The sequence below is a fragment of the Sinocyclocheilus rhinocerous genome, unplaced genomic scaffold (genome assembly GCF_001515625.1).
Source record: "Sinocyclocheilus rhinocerous isolate Xijiao unplaced genomic scaffold, SAMN03320098_v1.1 scaffold148, whole genome shotgun sequence".
In the NCBI taxonomy this organism is placed as follows: Eukaryota; Metazoa; Chordata; class Actinopteri; order Cypriniformes; family Cyprinidae; genus Sinocyclocheilus; species Sinocyclocheilus rhinocerous.
Genome location: NW_015653472.1, coordinates 110,478 through 133,912, shown reverse-complemented (window position 1 = coordinate 133,912; position 23,435 = coordinate 110,478). Strand labels below are relative to the sequence as shown.

At 37.0% G+C, this 23,435-nt stretch overlaps 1 protein-coding gene across 2 annotated transcripts in view; it reads right to left on the bottom strand.

Moving 5' to 3' along the window:
• The window catches only part of LOC107716101 (rap1 GTPase-activating protein 1-like), an 89,424-nt gene that overhangs the window by 33,932 nt on the left and 32,057 nt on the right, over positions 1–23,435 (bottom strand). Inside the window, exons 3-13 of one of the 2 annotated variants that reach the window (XM_016522424.1) lie at positions 22,529–22,616; positions 12,471–12,506; positions 10,286–10,333; positions 9,810–9,848; positions 9,501–9,686; positions 8,354–8,457; positions 4,222–4,300; positions 3,942–3,995; positions 2,905–2,988; positions 1,839–1,939; positions 518–647 (exon numbers count right to left, since the gene is read on the bottom strand). In XM_016522424.1, coding sequence (XP_016377910.1) covers positions 518–647; positions 1,839–1,939; positions 2,905–2,988; positions 3,942–3,995; positions 4,222–4,300; positions 8,354–8,457; positions 9,501–9,686; positions 9,810–9,848; positions 10,286–10,333; positions 12,471–12,506; positions 22,529–22,616 — 949 coding nt within the window. The remainder of the gene's footprint in view (positions 1–517; positions 648–1,838; positions 1,940–2,904; positions 2,989–3,941; positions 3,996–4,221; positions 4,301–8,353; positions 8,458–9,500; positions 9,687–9,809; positions 9,849–10,285; positions 10,334–12,470; positions 12,507–22,528; positions 22,617–23,435) is intronic. The other variant, XM_016522425.1, reaches the window with a different exon arrangement.

Sequence of the window (23,435 nt, the reverse complement as noted above, 5' to 3'; positions counted from 1 at the left end):
ACCCCATGAGCTCATTCTCCTCCGTGCCTCAGCAGCGGCGGGTCCTGAACCGTGGGGAGCAGATGGCTGCCCCTCTTTCCTCGAAAAAAGAGACAAACGAGAGCGGAGCTTTTTCATCAAAAAACGCTCACAATGCACGCAAATCGCCCCCTCAAGGACACGGCGCCTATTTATACTATAGTCGCACCGGTAGTGACGTCATGGGCTGTCGCCGGCCAACGTGTTGTTGGTGTTTTTTCAATGTATGCTTCAGACACGGGTCACGACGAGGCGTTCCCCATAGCGACCCCTAGAGGATGCAGTTCGAAGTTCCCTTGAAAGGGAACCACAGTTGTATTGATTAAAGGATCTAGAAGCAGGGAAATGTGCTATGAGTAACCCTCTCATTGAACCCACAGCATTGATAGTAGGGATGCACCAATCCGATACTCAGTATCGGTATCGGCTACCATACTATATTTTTGGTATCGGATCGGTTCTGAAAAAATGGTATCGGTGCATCCCTAATTGTGAGTACCTGCTGTGTATCGCCCTCTGTGTAAGGCAGCTTAGTTGACACGTGGAACATGATCTCCTTGTTGTGGAAATTGTGGTACACAGATTCAGAGCCTGTCTGTCCATGTGTCACGTCCAATCCTCCACGAAACCTAGTAGAAAACAGAATATTCAAGTGTTTTGCAGTCAAACATGAAGGGCATTGTTAGCATTAAACTTCACAGAGACAATTTATCCAAGCTTTGTAGCAAATCTTTATGATATAGATATCTTTCTAAAGGTTACATACTGTAAGAACATTCCGGGAAAAAAATAGCTAAATGTTTTAGCACAATGATATTTCACCACACTGTGTTTTATTATTCAGTAATAAATTATTCAGTCTCTCACTAAAATTAAGGAATAAATTATTGATTTAATTAAAAAAGTGCAAAAGGATAAAAAGAAATATAAAGAAAACCTATTGGTTTTAAATGTCTATTTATTTGTCAATTTGAAAATTTGAAAAAATTATTAACATTAACTAAACAAACATATTTATTTAAAATAAATACATTTAAAAGTGATTTATTTACATTTTTATTTAAGAAATAATTTAAAAAAATATATAAATAAATTAAATTCCTTTATTTTTAAGTGGCTCTCCTTGTTCTGTATACAGTTTTATTTTATTATTATTTATATACAATTACATACTATTAGTATATTTTATTAGTATTTATTAATATTTATATTTTTTAAGCTTTCATTTTATTTGTATATTAAGTTTTAGTAAATTTATGTGCTTTTGTCATGTTTATTAGTTTTAGTTTTTCTATAAATATTTCTCTTTACCTTTAATATTTCTATTTCAGTTTTAGTCTGAGTAATTTTAGTGCTTCAACATTTTATTTTGGTTAGTTGCCAGGGCAATATTTAAAATTTATGTGTATGTTTTTTAAGTTTTCTATCTAATATTCATATTTCATGTTATTTTATTTAATCTTTATTTAAATAAACTGAATCTTTTTTAATAGCTTTAGTTAATAACAACACTGGTTTAGTCTAGTTTAATCTGATGGTTTTAGAAGTTTTAAGCATAAATACATGCAATGTACATTTTAAATGTTTTTGTGTGATTTGAAGTTTCAAACAACACAGACAGTGTGTGAAAATAAACAGCACTATAAGAAAGTGTAGTTCATTCTTAGTGAAATCTCTCCTCAGAAGTGCACAAATAAAAACTCCAACATCCAAAGCTTCTATTTTAATTAATTCATGCTGTGAAGCATTTCATCTCGCTCGTCTACATCTTGCTTGTGCCATATTGAGAGAGAGAGAGCGGTTCTGTTTTTAAGTGTTACCCCTTGAAGTCATGGAGCTCGATTTTCTGTCCCAGAAACTCTAAAAACTCCACCAAAGCAGGACTCTCCTCGTTATTCCCAAACAACTCCTCCTCTGAGGTCTACACAGATAAAAACACATCAAATGCTTATAAGTTTCATACAAACATTTGTATGGTGCCCTTGGCAGTAGACACAGTAACCCATCAGGTACAATAGAAGGTCATCTCAACAAAGAAGCTTCATGCATTATCATTACTTCAATTACTGAATGAGATAAAGTAATTCAGCCTTTCAAAAATCACAAATCACAAAAACAAGAACACATAATGACATTATGTTACAGCTCAAAGCCCGACATTAAACAAACCCCAAATGAAATGAACCCACACACACAAAAGCAAGAACATCTTGATGAAGACAAAAGCAAACTTTAAAATGAGCAAACATAAATGGCTCATCATGAGTCAATTAGCTTGATGAATATGCAAATTGTTTACCTGAATAAACATAGCCTCCCATTTGGAGTCAAGGAGGGCAAGCGGAAGTTTTGAGGACGGAGCCATAAGGTGCGTTATAAACATGAGCATGTCCCATTAAGGGCCTCAGTGTTCTTGCTGCCCACATTGGAAAGGTTGAGTGTGTAAACACACCAATCTGTGAGATGAAGAGGCTGTTCAAGCGCATCTCACAGCCTCCGCTGTCATGCTAATACGTTAAGGGCATTTCTGGCAACTGTCCTCTCAGACACCTCTCACTCTCTGCCTACTCTCTGCAGCCTTAAAGGTCAAGGATCTGTCTTAATGCAATCAAAGCTCTCCTCTGGGAACAATAGCCTCATGATTTTAATAAAAGACAAATGAAGACAATGGCTTGATTGTTGTCTAAGCAGAGGAGCCATTGTGAGGTCAAGAGGAGGAAGGACTACTTTGTTAGCTGTTTGATTCAAAAGATCGAAGGTGTTGTTCTAAATAAAGATAAATTATGATGGTGAGTTACAGCACCGATTCATCTCTGTGCATCGGCTAAATGAGAGGAAATCAGTTCTGTAGAAGCTAACAGAGATACGGCTTCCCATGCGACTCACCTGTCCAAATTTCTGATAAATTACTCCAAACTTGAAGTTGTTGCTTATGACGTGTTCGTCAAAAGTGACGATGAGCCTGGAGGCCTGTGGGAGAGTAGATGTTTTCAATAGAATGATGAATGTCCTTTAAGTACTAGAACATGTGGGACACACTTTTTTTCATGCAAGTCACATAGAGGTTTCCAAAGGCTGGTGTGAATAAATCTAGATTTAAATTCAAAGAGAGAGGATAGTCTGCGCATATTCTGATATTTTATTCAAATCCAGAATTAGGCGATTTGAACATTATAGAGCGCTAAACACTCTCATGCAGTGTATGTTTCATTCATACTCAAAGCCGTAGGGTGCTCTCTCATAGTCCAAGATGGACTCATAGAAGTAATAACTTATGACGTGCCAGGAAATCCCTAATATGGACAAAGACATCCAGCTATCGCTGTATAAGCTGAATAAAAAGCAGACACGTTTTGACTGATGAAATGTGAAGACATTAAACACGAGTGTGACAATATATGGTCTATGTGTGTTTTTCAAGTTATCTCCAGGTAATAAATAAAGAATATGAATAATGCAGTGCTAATTGAAATAAAAATGATTCTGCCTTATTTAGTGATAAAAATTGAAAAAATTGTTTTTAGTATATAAACAAATCACAAAATTGTCATTAGGAAAATATAAGAAAAATATTATATTGTCCAGCAGTGTATTTGATTTCTTAGCCAATTAAAAGTAAGAAATAAGAGAAAAATAAGCAAAAATAAAATAAAATAAAATAATAAAAAAAGGTATTACATTTGACATTTCTGTCCCCCTCACTTCTGAAATGATGGCTACGCATCTGGCTTTGTCAGCACTGCAAACCCTTGAGAGACACAGAACAATACTTTCGCAGAAACTAGCATATTTCCCAGTGCCACGCTTTAATTAACCAGGACAAATGATTCACAATTATGTGTTATTAAGTTAAGCGTATCACTTTGGCGCAGGTGGAGCATACAAAAAGACTGATTGAAATTGTGTTGTGTAGGGTTGCGTACCTTTGGGTAAAGCACAGGGAAAAATCGGTCCACGTTCACCTCTTCACAGACGAGCTGATAATAATGAAAAGAGAAAGCACTTATTGATTCGTTCCTCATTATCATTTGATCTTGCAAAAGTGATGCAACACTACGGTCGTCTGTCCAGGCAGGACAGAACAGGCTCATAGGAGAGTGAGACAATCAGTCATGTCACTCGGAGAGAAGTGTGATAAATTGGAGGGCCTGAAAACAATAGTGCTGACCCCATTCACCCCCTCCTCACATGATTCACTCTCACCTTGGCCATCTGGACAATGTTGGGGAATTCGGTCAGACAAGATATTGGAATCACGTCGTGATATGTTTTCATTTTAGTTCTGTAAAAAAAGGAAAGACATTAGCAGACATAAGATTGAAGCTAAATACTGCTGCAAAAAGTATATAATCAAGGTGTGTGTGTGTGTGTGTGTGTGTGTGCGTGTGTATGTATTACATATTACATACATATATATACAGTAGGTAGTCAACTAAAATGCCTATTAAAGCCGCGTGTACTGCCGCTGCAAGGCCACAGCGTTAAATAAAACCCAGTCACATATGAAACTTGCTCACGAACTCACCACGAGGTGGAGCAAAGGGATGGTTGACAGCATTGCTCAATAAAGCTGGAATTGTGACATTTTCACTTGTAAACAAAGATAAAAAATAATGAAATAAAACTGTGGTGATATTACAATAATAGGTTAGTAAACCATTATAACATTTAATCTCAAATTATTCATCATATAAATGTGTAATATTCCAGCTATTTGACCACTCATTCTATGAAATATTACAGTGACGGCAATGCTTGAAGTGTGCTTACTTTTTACTGTACAGTATCAGCCAGTATTAACTTTGAATGTTTAGATTACATTTAAAGAGGTGTGCATTATGCCATAAAAAATCTAACGATAGAAAAGGTGGATTATTGTTAATAGGAAGATTATTGTAACGGAAGAGGTCTGATTCGGGGATTCAGACGTTTAGCCTCACGAAGATACTGGAGATTCTTATGGTCGGTCAGTACGGTGAATGGATGGGCTGCCCCCTCCAGCCAATGCCTCCACTCCTCTAAGGCAAGCTTGATGGCAAGTAGTTCTCTGTTGCCGATGTCATAATTATTTTCCGCCGGGCTGAGCTTCCTAGAGAAGAAGGCACATGGATGGAGTCTGGCTGGGTTCCCCTGCTGCTGGGACAACACTGCCCCCACTCCTGTAGTGGAGGCGTCGACTTCCACGACGAATGGGAGGTCGGGATCTGGATGGACATGGAGTGGGGTGCTAGTGAAGGCTCTCTTGAGGGAGGAGAAAGCTTCTAAGGCCGCGGGTGTCCAGGACAGAGATTTGGGTTTCCCTCGTAGTAAGCTTGTGAGTGGGCTGGTGATCCTGCTATAGTCTAGAATGAAGCGACGGTAAAAGTTGGCGAATCCGAGGAATCGTTGGAGCTCCTTAATTGTAGTGGGTTCTGGCCAGGAGGTTATAGCTTCCATCTTCCCCTCGTCCATCTGGATACCGGCAATGTTTAGATTACATTTAAAGAGGTGTGCATTATGCCATAAAAAATCTAACGATAGAAAAGGTGGATTATTGTTAATAGGAAGATTATTGTAACGGAAGAGGTCTGATTCGGGGATTCAGACGTTTAGCCTCACGAAGATACTGGAGATTCTTATGGTCGGTCAGTACGGTGAATGGATGGGCTGCCCCCTCCAGCCAATGCCTCCACTCCTCTAAGGCAAGCTTGATGGCAAGTAGTTCTCTGTTGCCGATGTCATAATTATTTTCCGCCGGGCTGAGCTTCCTAGAGAAGAAGGCACATGGATGGAGTCTGGCTGGGTTCCCCTGCTGCTGGGACAACACTGCCCCCACTCCTGTAGTGGAGGCGTCGACTTCCACGACGAATGGGAGGTCGGGATCTGGATGGACATGGAGTGGGGTGCTAGTGAAGGCTCTCTGATATGGTGAGTGTATAGTTCGTAGAACAGTTCAAAGGATATGACGGAGTGGAATAATCAGAGTCTTGGTCTTTACAGGGGCTGGAATGCACACAGGAGGAGCACACACCTCAGCGATCCGGGAACTAGGAGGAACAGGAGACACTTGGAGACGAGGAGACACTAGGAGGAACACAGGAGGTAAGTAATGCAGGATGTATTCAAATGGAAGCAGTAGCAAAGTCAGAGAGTCCTCTACGTGTATACGAGACCGGACAATGAGGTGTGCGCTTTTATCCAGGCTGGTTGATGAGGTGCTTGATTGGTGACAGGTGCAGGTGCTCAGTACTCCGGTGATAGAGATCGTTGTGATTGGGTGGTGGTGGAGCCTGGCCGATCTGTTACAATTATGAGTGATAGAGGCCTAGTTCTATCATATATTTTGACACCATGAAAGGTATGAAACTTACTTTTAATAATTCGCTGATGCATTTCAGCAGGTCACGCATAGTACTTATTCGTTATCTGTCCTTTTTTGACACATCTATTGCCGTATAGTACAGAGCCCTGCTCATGCATGCCAAAAATTATAATGTCCACGAATTAAGAAATTGTTGATCACTTTTTTAAATTTGTTCCTTTGTATTAATTAAAACGTGTTTAAATAATAATTAAATCATGTTTTAAATAATAATAATATGCATAATACATACCTTTTACTGGTTTATTAGTTGACTTTTTTTTATCCTATTCACTTTAAACCACAGGAATGAATTAATAAAATAAAATTCTTGATATAGTTGATATATTTCCCCCCCGCATATCTGTGAATTGGCTTACACATTTTAAATTCTGCATCGGAAGTTAAATGCAATAATTATTGCAGGTTTTCATATAGAGTCATATTCCCTGTGTGATTTGATGCAAAATAGGAATACAAAATATGATTTGAAGGCTATGTCATTTATGTGTTTCCTACAGATTGGGGGAATCTGTCCAAAATGTAAAAAGAATAAAACATGAATTAGACAACACAATACAACTTAAGAATTTTTTCATTTAATGAGATAAAAAATGACCGTGAATTTAACGGTAAAAGACTGTAAAAATGCTACAGTAAAAACCTGTTAAATGGTTAACAGTAAATTCCCCTAATATATACGGTGAAAAACTGTATTGGACATTACATGTATTGGACATTTAATTTTTTTTAGACATTTTTTTCAAAAATATATAATTATCTCACCTAAATGTTTGATAATGCAGTGCATTTTTTTTTTTACAATGGGGCAATTGTTGCACAATAGCTTACACTCAGCACAATCCTGATTTCGTGAGCTGTATGTGAGGCGGCCTTATGTATGTGCACTTTGAGTGTGCATGAGTGCACCGTCTCTAGGTGAGCGCGCGAGTGATGAATGGTTTAAACACTGGCAAGACTTAAAAAGAAATGCAAATTATAAACTTTAGTGATGATGTGACACTGCCTCGATTGTGCAAGTGACAATTCCTGTCAACGGTGCAGCTCGCTTATAGAGCAGACGCGATGTGGTGATTTGAAGCCATTTGCGCATTTAGAGAGGGAAAGAGAGAGCGTACGGTGATTCACTCACGCTGTTTGTGAAATCACGTCTCACAGAAAGTTTTCAAATTTCTTTGTAAGTTATTTAATAAAGAAATATGAATTGTACATCACCTTCAGCATTATAATTATTTTACCCGCGCCAGACAGATATTGAGACAGTGCCGCTGCATGTCATGCTAAACCTCTCACAGCAGGTGCATCGTCAGCTTGAGATCGGTTTATGAGATCGGCCTTTATAGAGACCGCCGATCAAACTTCCCAAAGCTTAGTTTTGCTTTGCTTCAGTAATGCATCGAAAAATATACAAATCCTCATCCCTGGCGGCTCAAAAACAGCAACAACAAAAAACGTTTGTAGTGGAATTTAAGCACAACACGGCCCAGACCTACAACAGTAACACTTATTAACAGTCTTCAGTTCAGTGTCATTGTGGCATCATTAAATGTGTCACATGGATTTGATAACAGGAACATCCTGCTGTCTTCCCTCCACCCACTCACATTGCCCTATATTGTCCATCTGGTGCCTAATGTGGAAATGAGGGTGGTGTGTACATTTGGCCTGTTTAATCTGTGAGAAAAGTGGTTTTATTGTGGGTCCCAGGAAACATTCACAGTTGTTGTCAAGGAATAGATATCAGTGCGCTCCGTTTAATGTCCACAATAAAAGCCAAAGCTCAAAACAAAGTAATGAAACTGTGCCAGACACTAAGCCCTTCATTAGCCGCCCTCATCTACACGATAGAGACAGGACACGAGGCCAGGAGACAAGTAAGTGATTTCGAGAAAAGTAAATAAGACATGACAGCAGGAGAAGCAATCTAGAATGGATGGGGAACAAAAAGCAGTATTAGAAGAGAGAAGGTCACACCTGAGCATGAGGCGGAGATGCTCTTGGTCCCCGATAACATCATATTTCATGGAGAACACCAGGTGGCCCAGGGCACTGTCCACTGTATAGTAATTAAAGTGTTCCTAATGAAGGAGCAGAAGGCGAAGCTGTGAGTGCACATTCATCTTCACACTTTCAGGTTTTCAGTACCAACACTCCCCCACAGATCTAAGGGCTAACCGACCACTTCTTTATTCGCATTAGTCTAATTTATAATGGATATTAGATGTGAATAAATTAAGCCCATTGAAGCTAAAGCCTAATAAATCTTCATTATGTTTGGCTGCTGCAGTGTCACATTGGCCTATGTAATTAGGTTACATTTGTTAACAATCACATTATTGAAACTTATTCAAATGTATGGGCTGAAGGTGATTTCATTCTGAATGTTCAGCTTTTTTTATGCATTTTCGACTTCATTTGTGGGGGTTCATGTTCTATATTTAGACTTCTGAAGACGTATCGTTCACTGATAATATTTACCGCTAGTGGACTGTTGTGGGCAAAACGCTGAGTCATTAAGTTGAATTTGAGAACCCAAACAGTCCGGTTTGTGAATGAATCATTCAGACCAGTTTTGTGAACTGGATTAATGGATTGACTGAAAAGTTCTGACTCAAAAGAATAGCTTGTTCATGAATTTGAGATTTCTACTTTTCAAACTCACAAGAATGTGTCAAGGAGTGCTAAAGCAGATGTACAGTTAATAATGACTTACATTTTGGGCTGTTCTTCTCACAAAGCTATTGACTTTAAAAGACATTATGGCTTTTTACACTGCGCGTAACTCCGGGTTATCGTCGTTCTAAACCCTGCTGTGAAATGTGAAACAAGACAATCCTGGATCCCTTTTACCCAGGGTTAACTATTTCAAATGTGGAAAGCCCTTAATAATGCATACATTTGGTGCACAAAACATATAATGCATTGAGCGATACAGTCCATGAGTAGTATGGACCACTTTTATGACAATTTTACTTGAATTGTTTTTTGCCTTTTTTTTGTCAATAAATTTACATTTTGTGTTTCACAGAAGAAAGAAAGTCATACAGGGTTGGAACGACATGGTGAGAAAATGATGACACAATCATTTTTGGGTGAGCTATTACTTTAAGCAAATCCTTACTTTGCCCAGAAAATGCTTCCTGTAGATCTTAGCGGTGGTGTTGCACTCCAGTTTGAAGCGTGAATTGGGAGACAGAAGCTGGTCCAGATCAGTTCCATTGCTCAGCTCATGATTGGTCCCTTCAATCCAATAACCCCCAAACTGGGGCAGCAGAATTAAGGGAAATGGACTCTTTCTGCCAAGAACCTGACAGAGACAGCGAATAAAAACAATTATGGTGGCGGTCAGTTGTGCAAGCGCACAATAAATTCCTCTGAGATATCGAGAGCAAAAATTTTCTGTCAGCTCTTTTTTTCTGAACTGGTGTACCTCATGGAGGCTGGGGTAAGGGATGTAGTCTTCCTCGGTCTGTAAGGAGATGACATTCAAAACATTAAAAATGCAGTAGACTTATTTGGTTGCAATAGACCCTTTTAAACTCCAATGAACCAAGGAGCAAAAAACACTGCTTGCTTATCTGCTGGTTTATTTAAGAGACTAACCCACTATCTGTACTCAGTGCGATCAGTTGGATTCTATACAGGCAGTATGGCTTTAGGCCAGAGAATATTGCTCAGCACCAGCTTATCTTATTTGATTGCAGTTCCATTAGTGCAAGGGAAAGTGGGCTAGGGATGTCTTTGAAAAGTAGACGCACCAGCTTGACTGATAACTAGCTCTTCTATCTGAAGCTGTCTGCCTGCAGAAAAAAACAGCAGCCTGTGGCCCTCAGACAATACGTGTTTTGTATTTTTGTGAGCGTGCATGTGTACAGGGACAAAAGAGAGTCGGTGACGTTAACATACTTTGAGAGGAGGAGGAAAAGTGCATCGTTGCTCGTCCATTCTGTTGCTCTGGAAGATAAAAAGAGAGAATCTGTCAGCCCTATAGCAGCCCTGTCAGTCCAAATGTGCAAAAACAACACTTAGGTTAGATCTACTAAGGAAGAGGAATTATATGATATTTTCATGCCTTTAAAAAAAAATTCATGAAAACGCATATGCAAGAAAATCTCATTTTATAAACGACGGGAATTCTGGAAATTTCTTTAAAATTATATATCTTGAGAAAGACACATGATGGATAAATATTAGAAATTAGGAGCAATTCACTTTTACACATTATATTTACAGTCTTATTCACTAAGCACCAATAATTCAGAGGCTACCGTAAGTGTTCAAAAACAGTGCTGGACAGTGTTTAAATTAATACAATAATAAAAATTTTTTTTATTGCAAGTATTCTTCATTTCTATAAAAATGAGGATTATATTGCCCATAGTGAGCAAATCAACTCAATCTTAGCAAATATAAAAATATACTAATTCATGTAATTATTTTTTTAAAGAGGGTGTATTCTAAAAAAAACAAACAATGAATTTTAAGAAATTATTTCACATTAAAAGTAAGATTTACAACAAAATATTATGTAATTCATAAAAAAGGTCAGTGCAAGGAAAACAGACAATAGCCAGGAGGAAAAAAAAGTTAAACAGCATAATGGGACATTCATAAAATGATAATGAAAGACCACAACATTTTATTAAAAGAAAGTTCACATGCATTTAAACAATATTAGAAAAGAGCGCATTATTTTAGGGAGACAAGCTTAAAGAGAGAAAAAGCCTTCAGATCTGTCTTAGACAATGAACTCTTTTTTATTCTCTTTAATCAGGTTTTAAGAATATGGCAGACAGTGGAACACACACAAGATCAAAGCGTGATTGTGAGTGTGCAGGGAGAAGACGTTCAAATATTTACAAGCTTATTTACAGTTATTATACAAAATATAACATCTTAAAGTTGCAAATATAAAACCATTTATCCACTTATTTAACTTATAGTGCTGAACATAAAAAAAAAGAAACAATCTCAGTGACTCAAAAGAGTGAAGCCCCATACAGTTCAGATATGAATATGAAAATACTGTATGAGCTAGTCTCATCAGATTCTACAGTACTGATATGCTGCTGTAGATTGGAAATGCTGCACTGAGATGCATTGGGGATTGAATGTTATGATCTATCTGATGATGGATTCCACCAAAGGATCTTTATGGCAGACCAACTGTGATATACATACCAACACGTTTGTTATTTAAAACATCATGTACATCTAGCTAAGCTTCTCATTTACTCTATAATGTCCTCCAGCTGCAACCCAACATTAAATCAGATCCAATTTCAATGTCGTGCTGTTCTCCGAAGCATTATGGTGCATTTAGTGCACTTATTATAGTTTCTGCATAGACATCTGTCCATCCTAAGTTAGAGATAACAGCAGTAACATCAAATGACTAAGATCAATATGTCTCTGTGTACCCGACAACAGGATCTTCTTGTATTTCGGCACCAGAGACACCAGAAGAGTTTGTTCCCTTCATAGTTCAATCGTGTTCTCGTTGTAAATTTGGCAACTGCATGACTATGATAATCAGGGCACAACAATAAATATGTACATGTTTTTCACCATAACTGTAGTTATTCTTGTAAACAAAATTTGATTTGTGTCAGAAAAATAGTTATATTTTTAATTTAACACTACATTTTATTTAAAATAAATAAATCCAAATTACAAATGAAGACAATATAAATTAGGTTTAATTTACAATAACTGCAATGTAACCAGATAGACATAGTAAAAAAAAAAAAATCATATTCATATAAACAATGAATTCTATAAACTGTTCAGTTGCAACAACATTCTACATCACAAAACAACATGTTTTTATATGTACATGAATGTAAGATACATTATAGTGTCAATGCAGCACTTGTTTGGTAAGTGACTGACCCTGGGGTCATTCTTGTAGTTTATAGTGAATATATGTCCTCGTTATTTACAGTGACGACTTTCGGCTACAACAAAAAACATGCAAGTGCAACTATGTAGCCAGTTAGGACAGCTGATTCAGGGGTTAATGGAAAATATCTAGATTAAAGATGAAAGGCAGAGGGAAGGAAAAAATAGAAAAGTAAAAGAAACACATTACCTGCATTTTCTCAATCATTTCAAATAAATCAGTTGTCTGGAAGAAAGGAGAGGAGATGAGATGAAATGAGATGAGATGAGTTTAGAGTTGACCCCTGATTACATTCCCATGATATGAGAGGGGTGTGGCCAACAACACAGACGACACGTTGCAGTGCAGCATACATCTAACTGCAGCTAACTACTGAATATATCCCATCTATCACTCAGACATCACCAGGAATCAGGCCTGTAAAGTATTCAGACTGCATCCATTCTGTTACTTACAGCACACTGCATTTTATTAACCAACTTACAGCAAATTTACCCTGCAAAGGTAGCACAGAAGCGCTTCTGAAGTGGCAATAGGTGTCTTTACACAGACTGCTACTTTAATGCTTCTCACAAATGGCACAGAGCAGCCTTAACTCAGCTACCTTCAGGAAAAACTTTAAAATTGTATTACAATTTACAACTGTTAACATTATGCCAAATTTACATTTGCAAAGGTGGCACAGTAGCACTTCTGAACTGGCATTTAGATGTCTTCCCACAGTTTAATGCTGCTCAGAGGTGGCATAAATGCATTTACACTGCAATTACAACTGTATACTATAAATCAGCACAACCTTTTTTAGGGGCATAATAGTGTTTTTGGATTCAGCCATGAGTTAATAATGCCAAGTACACTCAATACTGGCTGGTGGCAATGTTAGTTTTGGCCCTACATTGAGGATTTGGTGGACCTGGCATTTCCTCTCTAGCCCAACGGCAGCATGTCATTTTTAAAGGATGGAGAAAAAGCATAGAGATACATAACTCAATCGATGGCACTCATATTTGGATAAAATGCTTGCAGCTGACTGTCTTTGTAGCGATCAAGTTGGTTACAATGGGCTAAAATTATAATTGGATATAATTGTTATAATTGGCTGCTGAAGTACTTTGCAATCCATGCAATAATATGCCAATTAGAAATATGACACAGCGTTCACAACATGAGGCAATTTTTTTAAATCTGAGGATAAAGTATAATATTTAACTACATCTCAAATACATTTGTTTTGTTTCTTAAATCTTCTCACTATTCATTTGATTTATTCCCACACACATAACCTTATTCTTATCTACTGACAGCTGATGTGACTCCAGTTTACTCTAGTGAGCTTATTCTAGTCTGGAGAACCTCCAAGACACAGACAGCAGAGTTCTGTCCAGCCTTTGGGACGGACCCAAAGACAACGTGAACGAGAGTGGAAACAATTATCTTCGATGTGTGAAGAATGAAGACTGGATGAATTTCTCACAGTCTTGAACAAATACTTTGTGTACTGTAGCACATTGTTTAAACACATTGTGTGAGTCCTCCACCATCGGCAAACAATCCTTATACTGCTGCCACGAAAACAAACTTCAGGGAAACTGAATCACATCAGATAAAAAACACTGACACGAGGTCAGACGAGTCAGTTCTGTAACACAAACACATTACCAAGAGCCTCTTCAGCCAAATGACTTACCAAAACACCAGATCGTAAAGTAATTTAATGATACTATTCAACTCTGAACCATATGCACTTTATGGTTCAAAGTAAGAATATCCTCCGTAAACAAACATACACAGATGAACACCTATTGGATTACAGAAATACTGTAATTATAATGAAAAGATGAAATACAGAAAAATATTTCAGTAACCTGTACAAAAAAAAAAAAAAAAAAAATTTGCTAGGATGCAAGGACCATTTTGAAGGCAAAATCATTTGATCTTGAGATAAAACTAAAGGTAATTGAACATGACGGACTGTGATTAGCTTGAAAAGATTAATCTGCAGCAAAATGATAGTGCATGTCAGTCTGCACTGAGAGCAGCTCTGTCAGTGATGGGAGAAAATCCATATTCTCTTTTCTTGCTTGCATTCAAAAATTGCTGTGCAAGGAAAAGGAAAGCCTTTGATATTTCGCTGTAAGAACATGACAATGTATCAGGTAAGCATGAAATTTATTCTAAGATGACAGAACTTGCACAAATGAAATATACCCTGCTCTCTTCACACTCATGATATTCTTTTATTATTTTTTTATTAATTGCTGTTGGTTTTAGCAATGTTTTGCTGCACAGAATTAACTATTAAAAAATCTATTTTTTTCTGATGTGTACTCAAATCAAATTCTGCTACAAAATCAGATATTTAATGCTCCCAGCATTTATCCAATATTTTTGTTCAGACTGCAGATTTCACATACTTACTGCATCAGGTCTTTTCCAGTGAGAAACTGTCACTTGCTGTGGGTTGAGCTGTGCATTTAGACTTTTAGCCATTTTGAAAAAAGTAAAACCAAAACTTCAAAAGTCAAAAAGCAAAATATTGTCTGAAGGCTGCAAATCTACAAAGTCCTCCAAAATCCCTGGAAACATCCAGCCCCGAGTGCTGCAGCAGGTTCCATGTCAATAAAAAGTGAGAAACTCCAGCAGGGCAGCACTAGACTGCTGTGTGTGCTCTGGGAGGTGCATGCATGTCTGTAACATGAAGTCTAATTGTGTATTTAAGCATTAAGATCCTTTGCTCTGGAGTCTTTCCTTTCTCAGGGAACAGAGTGAATTGTGGAGGAGATGTTGCATTCCTACAGAATTTGCACTTTTTCTTTCTTTCACTGGCAGAAGTTCAGTATAAAACTGAGCTGATCTCAGCCTGGATCTGCTCTCTTTCAGTCAGACAAGCCTGTGCAGAATCTTACTTACTCGTCAACACTGTTCCAAAACCTAGTGCAACATCGTAATCAGGGTTTGAAATTAACACCCGCCAATGTGTTGGGTGAAAATCAAATGTGGTGGGTATCAATATAACTCACTCGCGAGTCGCCAATTTGCAGAGTTATGATTCATAAATTGGTATATAGGTAAGAGCAGGTTATCATCAGTTATTAACAATTCATGTTAATAACTGATTCATGTAGAATAGGGTACAACGGGGCTAAAGGCCCACCTTAAGAAAAAATGTGCTATTCACTGCGCCTAAAATGTATAATTGCAGAAAAAATATATACGTTATATTGAACATTAATGGAGCAACAGACAAATGTGCTGGTTCATTTGTGTGCATAGCTCTAAAATGCCAAAAATTGCCATTGATTTATTTCTAGTATATTTAAATTATTTATATCAGTCAATTTGATATACAGAAAAAAATCATTACTGTTACTTATCCGCCTGTTATAAAATATGATATATGATATGATTATTCAGCATCTTCAGTGAACTGAAGCTATTTATTTATTGACATTTGATTGCAGATTTGGCATTGATTACTATATGTGTCAATGACTGTTATTAGGCTATTAGAGTAGTTAGATTGGATTGGATGGTCTAGGAAGATTAGCTTACAACGTCAATGCAAACTAATTCATATGTATGAGCTTAGTCTTTTTTTAGATTGTTGTTCTAAAGGATGTGTTACTTTTGATCATAAAGGCAGATAATTGATCAAACAAGGTTGTTACATTTTAAATAGATCAAATATTTTAGTGTATAGGTGTAACAGTGATTCCTATAATTGTTGTGAATTGCTTCTCAGAAGGAAGTAATGAAAGATCGGTGGGCAGGCTGAGCAGGCTCTGCTCGAATCTTCAAATAGAGTTGAAGTGTTGAAGGCCGATTAGAGTTGACACGGCTGGTTTAAACTGGACGTATCGCTCTAATAATAATGCCAATCAAACGAACAACAGACCTGTTAAGCTGACATAATAAGAAGTCTGTCTTGCACCACGATTCTGTCTATCACTCCCTCACATCCTCACATACTTTTCCAACAAGCATATATTGATCACAGACGTACATGACAACGTATTTAATTAAGATGTTGTCCCACGACAAGAGCCAAACTAAAGAATGCCTCTGCATGCTGATCACCTAGGCGTTACTTCACTTTAGCTAAAGTCCTGTCTCACCTGTATGAACTATTCTGAATTTTTTGTTAGATTAACGTGGCACAAAACTGTGCACAAAGAGATTCACAAACACAATTCACCAAAAAATTACAGTATGAAAAATAGTAAATAGTAAACATTGCAAAAAGCAAACAGATCAAAACAGTATTATATTTTATTATATTAGCTTTTGGAAATGTATCTTTACTATCCTTAATTAGGCTAATTATTTAACATTTAAGGCTCATTTTCAGCACAGGGAATGCAAATGTTGCAGGTGTAATTGTTTAGTTTTTCATTTAAAAAATCATAAAACTGGGTGTAGTTTTATCCACATGATGTGTTTAAGATGTGTGTGTGGCGAAGTTCATGAACGTTTAAAATTGTGTGCAAAACAATCCCAGACCCTGTTCCAGCCCTGTTATAGGGTACAACGGGGCTAAAGGCCCACCTTAAGAAAAAATTTGCTATTCACTGCGCCTAAAATGTATAATTGCAGAAAAAATATATACGTTATATTGAACATTAATGGAGCAACAGATTTTGTGTGAAAATAAATAATTCAAGTTGTTTATTTTGTTTAAAAATCTTATAAATGTATGAGGTGGCAAGAGGGGCCTTTTACCCCACACACGGGGTAAAAGGCTCACAAGCATGGGGTAAAAGGCACATCTCTAATATGGACACCCAACATAATATATGACATTTACCATCTGAATCTAACCATGTCATGTCAACAAATGGAAAAGTCAGCCATCTATTAATTATCAAGTTAATTACTGTGCGCCTTTAGCCCCAACAGCGGGGGCGCATTTTACCCCAAATACCATACTTTTACATATTCTTTCGTTATTTAAAAACTGTTGCTTTAATTATCTTAAACAAAACTGAAAATCATAAAGAAGACCTTTGTCTCGAAATATATGCATTAATTTTAGCGATTCTCATTTGATACTTAAATCTACAACATTTTAAAAAACATAAAATATTAGATCAAGTAAGCACAGAATTGCGATCGCATCAAAGATCTGACAAATATACATGTGCATCTTGAAAAGCAAATGTTTTGGAAAGTGCTACGCCACATTTTTGTGCCGTCTAGTGGTTTAGATGAAAATAATATCAAAGGCGCCTTTTACCCCTGGGGCGCCTTTAGCCCCGTTGTACCCTATAACAGGGCTGGAACAGGGTCTGGGATTGTTTTGCACACAATTTTAAACGTTCATGAACTTCGCCACACACACATCTTAAACACATCATGTGGATAAAACTACACCCAGTTTTATGATTTTTTAAATGAAAAACTAAACAATTACACCTGCAACATTTGCATTCCCTGTGCTGAAAATGAGCCTTAAATGTTAAATAATTAGCCTAATTAAGGATAGTAAAGATACATTTCCAAAAGCTAATATAATAAAATATAATACTGTTTTGATCTGTTTGCTTTTTGCAATGTTTACTATTTACTATTTTTCATACTGTAATTTTTTGGTGAATTGTGTTTGTGAATCTCTTTGTGCACAGTTTTGTGCCACGTTAATCTAACAAAAAATTCAGAATAGTTCATACAGGTGAGACAGGACTTTAGCTAAAGTGAAGTAACGCCTAGGTGATCAGCATGCAGAGGCATTCTTTAGTTTGGCTCTTGTCGTGGGACAACATCTTAATTAAATACGTTGTCATGTACGTCTGTGATCAATATATGCTTGTTGGAAAAGTATGTGAGGATGTGAGGGAGTGATAGACAGAATCGTGGTGCAAGACAGACTTCTTATTATGTCAGCTTAACAGGTCTGTTGTTCGTTTGATTGGCATTATTATTAGAGCGATACGTCCAGTTTAAACCAGCCGTGTCAACTCTAATCGGCCTTCAACACTTCAACTCTATTTGAAGATTCGAGCAGAGCCTGCTCAGCCTGCCCACCGATCTTTCATTACTTCCTTCTGAGAAGCAATTCACAACAATTATAGGAATCACTGTTACACCTATACACTAAAATATTTGATCTATTTAAAATGTAACAACCTTGTTTGATCAATTATCTGCCTTTATGATCAAAAGTAACACATCCTTTAGAACAACAATCTAAAAAAAGACTAAGCTCATACATATGAATTAGTTTGCATTGACGTTGTAAGCTAATCTTCCTAGACCATCCAATCCAATCTAACTACTCTAATAGCCTAATAACAGTCATTGACACATATAGTAATCAATGCCAAATCTGCAATCAAATGTCAATAAATAAATAGCTTCAGTTCACTGAAGATGCTGAATAATCATATCATATATCATATTTTATAACAGGCGGATAAGTAACAGTAATGATTTTTTTCTGTATATCAAATTGACTGATATAAATAATTTAAATATACTAGAAATAAATCAATGGCAATTTTTGGCATTTTAGAGCTATGCACACAAATGAACCAGCACATTTGGGATGGACTATAGTGACTGTGCTCAGAGTGCTTAGAGAAAAGTGAATAGAATACTTTTTTTTCCAAGATGTTCGGAGGAACTTTTTTTTTTTTTCATAGTTATCTATGATTCATGCCAACCTGCCAGACAGAACTGGCAGTCTATTCTAATAAAGTTTTAAGCCAGCGAGTGGATTTGGAAATGGAAATGTCTCCAGGGATCAGCAGAAATGAGCAAATCTATTTAACTAGTCTAAAAAGACATTGTGACTAAATTTTAAAAGGAATGATAAAGAGCTTGTAGGTTATCGATGTTTCAGCCTCAGCCAAATAACATAAAAAAAACAATGACATATTTTACTTAATATAAAGACAAAATAATCAGACAAAAATGTCCCAATTTAAACACTTCAGTCACATGTGTGTTTAAGTGAATGTCATTGCATGTATAAGAAAATATCCAAACAATTTGACACAATTTGAAACTATTTTTAGAAAAGAAAACAAACAAACTTCAAGTGAAACAGGTTTCAGGTTACATTTCAAAAGATAAAACAATAGTTGAGTGTTCAAAATGAAGATAGAAAGTCTTTGGAAACATTCTGGTTATCCAACACTGTTCACTTGAGGGGCAATTACTTCATACATTTATTAACAATCATCTTGGGACCATTTAGCAAAAAAAAAAAAATTTGGCTCATAAAAGTTATGTTGAAGTAATGAAATTCAGCTATTTTTAAAAGTGGCTAAAGTGTACTACTGTATTTGTGGCCACTGTATCTAGATGAGAAAATCAATCTAGTAATCAAAATTTACTTTACAAAAACTTTGTTGGACAAACGTGGCAAAAAAAAATGTTCAATGGAGCTGAGAGGTAGAAAGACATACTGATGGACTTACTGAACGGATGTCAGAGGCATTATCTCCATTGTGAAATCAGGCCAATCCTTAATTAATGATCCCCATCATGTGATTCTCTAGTCACTCTCTCTCTCTCCATCCTATCCTCGATCATCCTCAGCTCAGCACAAATGAAATCAAATCTAACTTTAGAAGATGCTGCTATCAGACTAGCAGAAGGCAGTATTTCTCTTCCCATGGCCACGGGGCCCAGAGCAGCTCACCGCCCTCTAAAACAATGCTTCACAACTGGTGTCACGGGTCTGTATGGATAGGATCATGTTTTAAATACTGTATATATATATATATATATATATATTTATATATTGGGGCTTTTAAACATTTTTATGAGATCAGATAGAGAACAGCAACAGGAAATTATTGGTGAGAGAGCAAGGGAATGTGACACAGGCCAGAGCCTCATGAGAAACGGAGCTCTTACACATCATGTGTTTGTGGCAATGCATTTATTTTAATTTAGTTATTTGCAGATGCTGCCCATCGTCTCAGTTATAAGTTGCTAGTGTCCATCCTCTCCAGAGGAGTGTCATGTGGAGGCAAGCAGCCCCCATATGCTCCCTGTTTTACAGTTGATCTAACACATGCTAACACTGCAGGCCATTGTTGCTACTGTGCGTAACTTAACTTGATAAAGAAACGCCACCTAGTCTCGTCAAACTTTACTTCTATTTCTTTACTTTAGTTTCTTTTCTTTTCCGTTGAGAGTTTCGTGTTCTGAGTTAAGTTTTGCCTAACGCCGTGTCTCCGAGTCTTATTATTATTTAACCAAACAGTTTTGTTTACCATTGACTTCCACTGTACGGACAAAAAAAAAGAAAAAAAAGAAAAAAGAGAAAAAAGAGAGACATTCCTCAAAGCACCTTCCTTTCATGTTTCACAGAGAAAATTAATAAGAGGTTAGAGCAACATGATGACATGGTGATGTGTAAATGATGACAGAATTGTAATTTTTGGGTGAACTAACCCTTTAATTAAACATAACCGAGAACCAAGCAATAACACATTCATGGAATACAATGAAGGATGCTTTCATAGCTCCTTTTCACAAACTAGGATAGACTCAAAATTAATGACAAGACCTCCAAAGACATCTTCTCTGTTCTTTTTCCATTCATTTTCTTTCTCCCATTTCATACATGTGAGATTACCCTCCATTATGTTGTAGATAATCTACGCCGCAGAATTGTGGATGCCATTATAGCTCTCTGACATCACCCAAAATGTATCCTCTTAATCGCAGGCTCAGCGCACCGAGTTTAAAAGCACTAAAATCTCCTACACACATACAGAGATCACTCAAAGTACTTACACACACTGCACACAATACACAAAGGATCTTATTCTTTAGCCCTGCACTTTGAGAACCTGACCCTCAAATCTAACTTTGTCAGACACAATCCCCAAGATCGGCAAACAAAATACAGCTCAACAATGAAACTAATAACATTTGACTCAAAGGGGGTTTTAAAGGGCCCTTGTATTATCTCTCTTAGGGCCCTGTTGTGGGTGTTTGATGATCTGTGTATCAGCAAATATTAAAATGCAATAAATTTGATTTGTGCAGTAGCTCAGTATGAAAAGAAAAAACTAAAAAGAGATTTTAGTCTTCCATCAGCTAAAGTTCAACCATGCGGTTAAAATTCATGCATGAGTTTGGCTACGTAATTCATCAGCACAAGCACTGAAGCTTCAGCACTTGAAGGTGTATTTTATAAGCTGATTACTAGCTCTGTCTGTGTAACGAAAGAAGTTTGGTGAACTGATTGTAGTGATGTACCTCAGAAAAGGCATTTGGATATTGAAGTTAAAGGGATTCACTCAAAAATGAAAATTATATAATTATTTACTTGTCCTTATGTCATTCCAAACTTTTATGTATTTGTTTCTTAAATGAAACAATGGTGAATATTTGACAAATACACTTTTTTATAAATTTGATTAAAGTGAATGAGAACTGGGGTTATCAAGCCCCGAAATAGCAGAAAAAAACACCATTAACTTATCAGAAATGTAGTTCATATGATTCATGCAACCAAGTGTTCTGAAGTCATGCAAAAGCTTTGTGAGAGGAACAGGACAAAACTGAAGTGTTTTTCATAAAAAATTCTGGCATAGATCTGTGTAATGATAGTGATATTAGAGGAAACATTATTTTGAATCAGTTGATCCAGTTCACAAAACAAGCCTAAATGTTTCACACTGACTCAACGATCCGGTCGCTTAACAGTCCACTCATGACAGTCCACTTATTAAGCTTGAAAGCCCCCGATCATTGTAATTGCGTGGAAAAGAGTACATTCTCTAAAATGTCTCTTTTTGTGTTCAGTGACATTCAGGTTTGGAACAACATTAGGGTGAATAAATGATAACAAAATTTTCATTTTGTTTGAACTGTTCCATTAATGGTCATGAGAGCCGTTTGCTGAAACCCTGGAGCTGTAAGTCACTGTCAGTGGATAAATGACCTTTCTTAATCAGTGCAATTTTGACAGTCATTAGTTTGTCTCATGGAATAAGGGGTGTGACTGAGAAACCGGCCTGACATTTGTTAATTAATAGCATCTGGCATTTAATTACATCACTCTCATTTAACTGCATGGCATGTCAATCATGTGCATCAATAACAAACAGAAAAGTCTGTAATCATGCCTCCAAACAATGGCCTCATGCAAATCAGTATTAGTTCTACACAGTGATGGAGCAGATGGGTCAGGAGAGGTGAGACAGACTCAGCAAGCAGAAGTCAAGGACTGGTAGGATGGGAGGACGCTCAGCATGCAAGCAGGCAGGAGTTTTGTGATACTGTACCTTGAGGAACGTTGAGTGAGGCAGTGAGGGCTGGAACAGTGAAGGATCTAGTGTGTTAGAAATGCAGGACTCTCCTCCATCCTGTTTCCTGTAATGAGAGACACACTTCAGTCTAGCAGTACATGTACACACACACACACACACACACACATTTACACCAGTCATTTTTCTAAAAAGGGTCACAGGCAGGGAAAACAGTGCAAAATGCAAATTCTTTTTGGCCTGTCAGTCAATGATTAATTGCCTTAATTTTTACCTTGGTACTTTCTGTATAATTAAATCACATTAAATTAATCTTACTTTTCAGCCGTAAATAAAAAATACAAAAAAATTTTTAAAGGGAGGAAAATGCTTCCTGTATCCCAGAATTCACAAGTCAATGTACTGTATAATATAATATAATATAATATTAGATAATATAATATAATATAATATATAATATAATAATACATTTCATTTTTGATGTTTAAGGACATTTTGTTTAGGGTGACCATATTTTAGTTTTCCAAAAAGAGGACATGTTACGTATCCGGTCCATGAACTTCCGTCTGCTAGCCATCAGAGGTCACCCTTTCCATTTTCATTGACTCTCGCACTACACACTGTTGCATATCACCCCGGACTACAGATCCCATCATTCATTGCACTGATTGCACACAGCACTGATTGCACACAGCTGTTTCATATCACTCACTCACTATTTAACACTCACTCGGATCCCTTCCCGGTGCCGAGTATTGTTTAGCGCTTATCATTTGATAGCTACACTACAGAGCCCTCGTTAGTTTACCCTGCCTTAGCCTAGTCTTGCCTTGTCTGTTTCCTCGTCTTCTGATTATTGCCTGTGTACTTCGGACTACCTCTCTCGTCTTGCCCTGTTCGGATACTGTTTGCCCCTGCCTGGACC